This window comes from Nematostella vectensis, chromosome 1, assembly GCF_932526225.1.
Source record: "Nematostella vectensis chromosome 1, jaNemVect1.1, whole genome shotgun sequence".
NCBI lineage: Eukaryota > Metazoa > Cnidaria > Anthozoa > Actiniaria > Edwardsiidae > Nematostella > Nematostella vectensis.
In genome coordinates, this window is record NC_064034.1 from 21,022,184 (window position 1) to 21,032,262 (window position 10,079).

The 10,079-nt window shown below is 40.7% G+C and overlaps 1 protein-coding gene across 2 annotated transcripts in view; it reads left to right on the forward strand.

The window, feature by feature from the left end:
• Positions 1-5,015, forward strand: part of LOC5518229 (DNA excision repair protein ERCC-6-like 2) — a 36,750-nt gene extending 31,735 nt beyond the window's left edge. Inside the window, exons 21-23 of one of the 2 annotated variants that reach the window (XM_032362858.2) lie at positions 1,835-1,983; positions 2,947-3,062; positions 3,707-5,015. In XM_032362858.2, coding sequence (XP_032218749.2) covers positions 1,835-1,935 — 101 coding nt within the window. In that variant the 3' untranslated portion in view covers positions 1,936-1,983; positions 2,947-3,062; positions 3,707-5,015. The remainder of the gene's footprint in view (positions 1-1,834; positions 1,984-2,946; positions 3,063-3,706) is intronic. The other variant, XM_032362859.2, reaches the window with a different exon arrangement.
• The last annotated feature ends 5,064 nt before the right edge of the window (positions 5,016-10,079 follow it).

Below are 10,079 nucleotides of genomic sequence, written 5' to 3' on the forward strand. Positions count from 1 at the left end.
ATGGGGTACATGACACTTCAATACTGAACTGGGGATGGGGTACATGACACTTCAATACTGAACTGGGGATGGGGTACATGACACTTCAATACTGAACTGGGGATGGGGTACATGACACTTCAATACTGAACTGGGGATGGGGTACATGACACTTCAATACTGAACTGGGGATGGGGTACATGACACTTCAATACTGAACTGGGGATGGGGTACATGACACTTCAATACTGGACTGGAGATGGGGTACATGACACTTCAATACCGAACTGGGGATGGGGTACATGACACTTCAATACTGGACTGGAGATGGGGTACATGACACTTCAATACTGAACTGGGGATGGGGTACATGACACTTCAATACTGAACTGGGGATGGGGTACATGACACTTCAATACCGAACTGGGGATGGGTACATGACACTTCAATACTGAACTGGGGATGGGGTACATGACACTTCAATACTGAACTGGGGATGGGGTACATGACACTTCAATTCTGCACTGGGGATGGGGTACATGACACTTCAATACTGAACTGGGGATGGGGTACATGACACTTCAATACTGAACTGGGGATGGGGTACATGACACTTCAATACTGAACTGCGGATGGAGTACATGACACATCAATACTGGACTGGGGATGGGGTACATGACACTTCAATACCGAACTGGGGATGAGGTACATGGCACTTCAATACTGAACTGGGGATGGAGTACATGACACTTCAATACCGAACTGGGGATGGGGTACATGACACTTCAATACTGGACTGGGGATGGGGTACATGACACTTCAATACTGAACTGGGGATGGGGTACATGACACTTCAATACTGGACTGGGGATGGGGTACATGACACTTCAATACTGAACTGGGGATGGGGTACATGACACTTCAGTACTGAACTGGGGATGGGGTACATGACACTTCAATACTGAACTGGGGATGGGGTACATGACACTTCAATACTGGACTAGGGATGGGGTACATGACACTTCAATACTGAACTGGGGATGGGGTACATGACACTTCAATACTGAACTGGGGATGGGGTACATGGCACTTCAATACTGAACTGGGGATGGGGTACATGACACTTCAATACCGAACTGGGGATGGGGTACATGACACTTCAATACCGAACTGGGGATGGGGTACATGACACTTCAATACTGAACTGGGGATGGGGTACATGACACTTCAATACCGAACTGGGGATGGGGTACATGACACCTCAATACTGAACTGGGGATGGGGTACATGACACTTCAATACTGAACTGGGGATGGGGTACATGACACATCAATACCGAACTGGGGATGGGGTACATGGCACTTCAATACCGAACTGGGGATGGGGTACATGACACTTCAATACCGAACTGGGGATGGGGTACATGACACTTCAATACCGAACTGGGGATGGGGTACATGACACTTCAATACCGAACTGGGGATGGGGTACATGACACTTCAATACTGAACTGGGGATGGGGTACATGACACTTCAATACCGAACTGGGGATGGGGTACATGACACTTCAATACTGGACTAGGGATGGGGTACATGATACCTCAATACCGAACTGGGGATGGGGTACATGACACTTCAATACTGAACTGGGGATGGGGTACATGACACTTCAATACCGAACTGGGGATGGGGTACATGACACTTCAATACTGAACTGGGGATGGGGTACATGACACTTCAATACTGAACTGGGGATGGGGTACATGACACATCAATACTGAACTGGGGATGGGGTACATGATACTTCAATACTGGACTGGGGATGTCTATTCTCAACTTTGTTTTACCTCGACAGTAAAGTGTGGGGTTGCGTATACCCACGCAAACCGTACAGTAGTGCGCTCCACCCGGGAGGAGTCTCACATGTCTAGAAGGGCTATACGTGACGTCTTTTAACTTAAACAGTACTCCCAGCAGCCCGCTAACTGCTTCGCTACGATAGAGGTACACATTAAATACGGACAAAAACGTCGCCGTTACCATCGGCTAACGACTGTGATATTTTTAATTTTCTTATCTAATATTTATATATTCACATTTTAAAATGATGGTTGAAGGCTTTCATAGAAAGTGCTCAATACTCGAAAGTAGAGCGGTGTATAGTGTTGGTTTGAGAAAAATACAAACTACATAGGTTTCCCTACAGGTCTGTTTCGTGGTTGCCCACTCATCAGGGGACAAATCCCCTGATGAGTGGGCAACCACGAAACAGACCTGTAGGGAAACCTATGTAGTTTGTATTTTTCTCAAACCAACACTATATATTCACATTTTATATATAAAATCAGACTTTGAAAGCAGATATTTCTGTTTCTTCCAAATAGACTGTTGTGCTCTCAAATGTAGACAATTATAAGGAGTTGAATAGAATACTGGATAGAAAAAAATGTATATACACTACCTAGTCCCTTCTATTCCTTTTATCTCGCTTATTTCCTGTATATCTCACTTATTTCCTGTATATCTCACTTATTCCCTGTATATCTCACTTATTCCCATAAATACAAAAAGCCCAAATAGTCGTGTTCGTGAACCAGAAGGGAACCAGAGTCGAATTCCAGTTTTTGGTGTATTGTATTCTCACTTATTCCCTATATATATCTCGCTTATTCCCTGTATATTTCACTTATTCACTGTATATCCCACTTATTCACTGTATATTTCACCTATTCGCTGTATATCTCGCTTATTCACTGTATATTTCACTTATTTACTCTATATCTCACTTATTCGCTGTATATCTCACTTATTGCCTGTATATCTCGCTTATTCACTATATATATCGCTTATTCACTGTATATCTCACTTATTTCCTGTAAATCTCGCTTATTTCCTGTATATCTCACTTATTACCTGTATACCTCACTATATCACAGAGATCTCAACACATTACCGTGTCTTTTGCAGAGCTCCAGTGACGAGAGTGATGACGTGGCGGTGGAGACTACCCAAAGAAGTAAGACCCACCTTGGAATACTGGACAAACTTGCAGGAAAAGTAGCCGAGCACGGTGAACCTTCAAGGTTTGTGCTATTATTTTGTTCTTTTATTTGAATAGGGTTCGTACAAGCGCGGGCCATAGGATAATCTGACTCCGAAATGAAGTCTAATGTCTTGTTAGTGTTGAATAAAGCACGTATTCCTACGTTGACTGGATGTATTGGCCTTGGTTTCGCTCCTCCAGCGAGTTCTGTAAACATGTTTTCTGAGAACCCTTGAGAGCTTGTTGGGTTACTAAGTATTCCCACTTTTTTTCTAGGAATACGGTCGAGCCCAAATATGTTTTCTGAGAACCCTTGAGAGCTTGTTGGGTTACTAAGTATTGCCAATTTTTTCTAGGAATATGGTCGAGCCCAAACATGTTTTCTGAGAACCCTTGAGTTTGGGGCTTGTTGGGTTACTAAGTATTGCCAATTTTTTCCTGGAATATGGTCAAGCCAAAACATGTTTTCTGAGAACCCTTGAGAGCTTGTTGGGTTACTAAGTATTGCCAATTTTTTTCTAGGAATACGGTCGAGCTCAAACATGTTTTCTGAGAACCCTTGAGAGCTTGTTGGGTTACTAAGTATTGCCAATTTTTTTCTAGGAATATGGTGGAGCCCAAACATGTTTTCAGAGAACCCTTGAGGGCTTCTTGGTTTACTAATTATTCCTAATTTTTTTCTAGGAATACGTTCGAGCCTAAACATGTGGGTAAAGTTCAAGGCACTGTGAGAACCAAACGCTCCGCAAAACAAGCCCCGCGGGCTGGCACTGGGGCACGTGCGACCCGAGGGGGTAGTAGTAGGGAAGGTGAAGATACTCGTGCTGGCGTTAAACGCGCGAGGGGTACAACTCTAAAAGCCAAAGCAAAGAAAACACACACAAAAAAACCTCTGTACGACGACGACGATTCATTGTCGCCGGAACGTGAATCCGAACGCTACTCCTGTAATCTCGAAAACTCCGAGAAAGAATTTCGGCATGAGGGGGTAAAGCCTACTTGTTTAAATACCGCCATGGTTGATGAATTGCCTGTAACCGCTGACCCAACACAGTATGAAGTTCGAGATACCGCTGAAATACCATCACAGTCACTAAAACCGTTAGAGCGACCTTTGCGGGCTCACTTTCAGTGCTCTTCGATTCTGGACGAGTTTATCCCGGATGCACGAGACAAGGACGTCGGTTGGGCTCCCTGTGGTCTCGTGGACTCGGTAGATCTAGACACTGGGTCGATCAGCAAAAAACCCCACAGATCCATTTTAGATGATTTTATATAAGGGGCCAGTTAATTGGCATATTCTGCCATCCGGGAAAAAATAGGTCCAAGTATCATTTGTATCGCCCAGTAACGTCATTTCAAACGATTTTTAACAATATCTTTTTACAGGAAGTCGTAAAACCGATATATTTTTATAAAATTATTTTACTGTAATTTTATTAGGAGTTGCAGTGTAGGGTTACACAGAGAATATCATCAGTTCAATTGTCCACTGCATCATATCACCCCCGAGGCTTTTTACAGTAAATGATGTTCGTTTTTTAGGGGAGAACATATGACTGACTGAAAATCTTGATTTAAAAACAAATATTTATTCTTATTGCCCGTAATAGAATATAGAATTCTGACTATTTCGCTTCCTGTGGTGTCACGGCCGCTTAACATAGGGTACTGGGTCGCCGAAAAGAATGACTTAATAATGAATGTCGTAGACGATTCATTTATTAATGGCGACGTTTTTATCAAATTTATTTATTAGACTATTGCCGCCAGCTTCGAGGCTTTTGATTAAGGTGATTCCGATTTCAATTTTTAACCTTAGTCAAAACAGTTTTGAAATGCTAATATTTTGCGTCTCAGCCGAAAATAAAATTAAACCCAAGCCATTCATTTATGATTAAAGAAGTGAATTTGGTAAATTTTGATAAAAGTATGATTTTCATTAATGCTGTTGAAAATATTATATGTTATTAAAATGACTTGGATGTTTTTAGATATTGTCGTTTTATCTGTTTCTATTGATATTTGCTTACTTGCCGCCCATTCCTTTTGTTCTACTGACGACGTTTGATAGTCTTGTACCGCCTTTCATAACAAACGTATAATAATATTCGTTTTATCAACTTTGCTTATATCTACGGATTTAATTTGACCACACACGGTTTCTAAAAGACCATTTTTCACGGCGCACCTGACGATATAAGATTCCGAGAAAATGTCGCGATTCAATAAAGAAGGGAGAAGGCCGGTATCTGCGATGAAAGAAAATAACGTGTTCTCCACAACATTAGCTTGACATAATGTCACATTGGGTTTTGTAGTTTTTTTTAGTGTCATGTTTAAGTTTGTTAAGTAGTGATTGTCTTGTAAGCGTATTGGTGTTGTTGTTGCTGTTTTTAATTACATTATTGGGACCGCTTATAAAAACCTAGCCCCCTTTAAGTTAGAAGACTCACGAAGCTTAGGTGAGCCCCAAAATTTGACCCAAACGATCAAAAAAACACAAGCGCCTACCAATTTTTTTTTCTTGAGTCGATTAAATTAAAATCTCATAATACGTTCTGATTTGTACAACCTTTAGTCTTTCTAGTCTCAGGGCCCGTCGTGAAACATTCTCTTGTGACGTCATGGCATGATACCGCTCTGATGTTTCCATAGTAACCTTAAGTGATTAATGACTAGCGCCCAGAGCGCACGTTACCTGAAAGTCGTGTCGTGCTCAGACAGCTGGTGCAGCGCTTGCTGAGCGAAACCGAAAACCGAAACTCGAGAGAGAAAACATTGCCTGACCGAGTGATCATAGTTGGATGACGTGCTCGAGGTGAGTCTATCTGCGCTTTGTGTACCTGCGAAAGTACTGCACAATGAGACATGCTTAGACATGAGGATTTGAAGTGACTAAAGTTGTGTTGGCACCCGTCTGTTTTTTTTTCTTCTTTAATCTCCTCAACGTATCATACAAAGTCCCTGCTAGTGGTGAAAATCTGTAGTTAGCTTTCTATTTTTTTTTTGGAAACTGATCTTTGATGTTTTATAGTTTATTGATTCTAGAATACTAGCAGACCGTGCCAATATTTCGCATTTAAACTAACGGTCATTAATGCTTGCAATATCTTCCTCTCGGAAATTAATCGCTGTTCTGTAATGCCAATCTTTCAGCTTGACAAGGGAGATAAAGGCTACTTCGGAATGGTAGGTGCTTGAATCTGTAGAACAGGTAAAAATGGCTTTCTTTCGTCCTTCTAAGTAATATTTTTTGTTATTAGTAATATTCATTGACTCAGTTAAAGCTGGACGTTAAAAATAACGTTATATATTTTTTATGTGTATTCTCTCTGTAGTGGTCGATATGACCTTTAGGCGAACCCCTTTAGGCAATGCCCTCACCCACTTTCTAAATGCCCTCACCCACTTGACCAATAACTGTCTCACTGCGCTCGGCTTTTTTTCGCTGAAGAACGGAGTAAAGTTTCTAAGTAAGCATTTTGACTTGAAAAGGCGTCTTTGTCTTACAGGACTTTTAGTGTTTCGAGACTGTTACCTCATCCTAAAGCCCTAAGATGACAAGTATAACAACTACAGCCCGATCGAACCTCGTAATTAAAATACTGCCAACACCACGAGCTGTGGTTTCTTGGAAGTGGCCTTATCTATGCTATTAAAAGTATGATTTACAAAACTGTTATTCTATCAGTCATCATATTTTCACTCCAAAAGCCAGCGGTAGAGCAGTGCAAAGAGAAACCAAGCGCAATGTGTGGTCGCATGACTGAAATAATATCGGTGGTTTCACCTAGAAGTTCAAAGGGTCTCAAATAAACTGCTTACTTCTAAAAAGCGAGTCAAGACCGTTATTGCGGATTCTTTAGATATTACATTTGGCTGGTGGTTGAAGAATCTATTTGGTGATTTGTCATTTTCAGTTTTTTTTTTCAAAAAAGACAACATTTAAGATTAAGTTTACAATGGAAATATAAAAAGGTTTTGAAACGGGAACATGTTTTGAAAACAAATCGCAGGTAAAAAATGGCCTTCAGGATTATCTTTTAAAGACCAATTTACCGTAAGTATTTAATTACAAGATTTTTAAGTAAGACAAAAAATCAACGAATCCAGTGATAAAGTGATAAAGGCTCATCAAGTTCGACAATTGTGTGTAAACTTAGTTGTCTGTTTTCAGCATATTCTTTGAAGGGAAAATGATTTCCGGTCAATCACCATTTTTCCCTCGAAACTAAAATTATGTTTTCTAAATCAGAGTCATTTGTCTAACAATTCTAGATGGCAAACCTATATCAGTCCATTTATCTTTTTTCTATAAATTTTATTTTTCATGTAAACTTCCGTTTCGTCCGCACACAAAGCAGCAAAGAGCGCCAATATCCTCAACCATATCAAGTCTCTCCCGGTTGAGCGCTGTTTGACCGACAATTTCTACATTTTTTTTTTAACACATTGACCCCTCAACCGGCCTGTACCGGCTTTGGGAAGTACCCACAACCCAAAAAATTCATAAATTCAAAATAAACACAACAAGATGAAGATACTCAGGCATCAGTCTAAGGGATAAATGGTCTTGCAGATATGCATCCAACCAAGGTGTTGGCATCTACTCTTAAGCCAAATAATAGCACAGGTTCTTTGACAAATCTCAAATCGAACAAGGAGAGAAAAGCAGAATCACCCCTCTCAATAAAACGCTCAAAATACCACACAAGGGAGAGAGATCAGCAAACACAGCTCAAGACACAAATAGATACCTTTATTCTGATCCTCCAGGTACATTTCCTTGGCCTCAAAACACAATGTCCATTCCTTGAAGGATTGAACAACCACGAAAATATCTTTACGTATTGCAAAGCATTCTGGGAGATCCAGGGGAAAATTCACGAGGGGAGGGCCAGTCAACACTCCTCTCCCCAAAGTCAGATGGTTTTTTAGAAGTCTTTTCACCCCGAAGCCAAACGAATCAATTCCAGGTCATACAGACCCAGAATAGCAGTGTAAACAATTTTGCAATCAATTTGGTTTCAGAAAAGACACCATTTAGGAGAGCTGTGGTGATTCATTAGAAAATTATTTTCTCATCCGGGCAAAGCCAAACAAGAAAAAATCATCATGAATCCACCTTTGCTTGCAAATATCCATAAGCAAAGCACTCAATTATGCCCCAAAAGACTTCATGATGTCCTGAGACACTCTCCTAATATGCTCATAGCTGTATTTTTGGTGAAAAATACAAGCAACCATCAACTTGTGCTGGCTTCAGCACATCGACGAGGGATTAAAAGTGGGGACCGCAAAGCACTGTTGGAAAGCTTGGATACCGCTGACTAGGTGCAGCTGTGTTTGACTTTGACGGGCTGTATAAAACTCAGAATAGGGGGGGAGGTATCTGTTTTCAGTCTGTTTTTTTGTAAATTCAGCTCCAAAAAAGCCAGGAGTCAATGGGTTAAATATTCAACTTATAAAAGTCATAGTTAATAGTTGATATAAGTTAATGATAGTTGAAAGCCTAGGACCACTTTGCTTGAAATTTTTCTATTTGTTTTTTCGCTCTTCCTAAATTTGAGCCTTATCTAAAGTATTGTTCTGCAGAGTTTTCATCAAAAGCTTATCAAGTCAGAATCTTAAAGTTCCTGAAAGAAACCAGAAAATACTTTTTACGCTGTTAACCCTCAAACCCCCTTAACCGTCTTTTTTTACCGAAAGACCAATTTCACCAGATTAAAAAATGTCGGTGCAAACGGTAAATGGCGATTGGCGAATGGCCTTCCTGCGGCCGCAAGGTAACATGGGTCGTATTGCGTTTCTACCGATTGCAGGAGAATATGGATCGACCATACCATAATGCCATCGATGTCTGGCTCTGCCATTGCTCGGCTTCATTGATGACCTTTATTCTTGAAAAGCATAAGTTCCAAGCGCACGGTGCTGTGCAAGTTTGGCTAAACAACTATTTCACTGCTATTTCTCAAGTATTGCGTTATACGTATCCGGAATTTGGGATATAAAAGTTTGATTATTGTAGTTTTTTTAAATAGTCATACTATTTTTCTAACCTAATAGAAAACCTCGATATTTTGTTGTCGAAGTATGGACGTTATGTAGTTATAAAGTGCTGCGTAACATTTGAACGCTGCAAAGGTGTTTTTGCCTTTTTTTGCCTTCTTTTGCCCTATCGCGCATGTTTTTGCCCTTTTTTCCCTATCGCGCACTTTTTTTTGCCTTTTTTGCCCTGGGCAGCATCTTTAAGAGAATTCCAAGTGCATTCCATTTATGGCATTAATCAAACTACAAAAGAAAAAGTTCCTTTTTTATCAGCAAAAAGATTGAGCAATGTTAATAAAAAAATGGGCCCGTTTGTGTGGCACTGTTTTTATTTATTTATTTTTTCATGTTTTTGAATTTTTTTTTTTCTCTAACTTTGGATTCGAGATGCACGTTAGACAAACTAAATTTAAATAGAATAAAAAGTGTGTCGCTTTCTCGAGATCAAAGTTATAATCATAAACCTAGCGTTAGAATTTTTGGTACGCTCTGATGCGCAACACCGTGCGCAAGGCCATATGCACCTTCCGGTTTTGGAACTATCATTTGTCATTAGCAGTTTTCACTGATGTTTTTAAGGTGTATACCTCCTATTTTTGTTCCCCTTGCCATCTTAAAAGGTAACCAAGCCTTCGTTCAAAGAGCGAGAAAGCGTGCGTCTTTTTGAATCCGAGTGAGTAGAACTAACCGAGAGTAGGCTGAGGAAGACGTTAACCAGCCTACAGGGGAACCCCGATAAGTCGAACTCGAATGACTCAAACTCGGGGGAAACCCGATAAGTCGAACTCGAATAACCCAAACTACAGGGGAACCCCGATAAGTCGAACTCGGGTGACTCAAACTCGGGGGAAACCCGATTATTCGAACTCGGATAACTCAAACTACAGGGGAAACCCCGATTATTCGAACTCGGATAACTCAAACTACAGGGGAACCCCGATAAGTCGAACTCGAATAACCCAAACTACAGGGGAACCCCGATAAGTCGAACTCGGATGACTCAAAC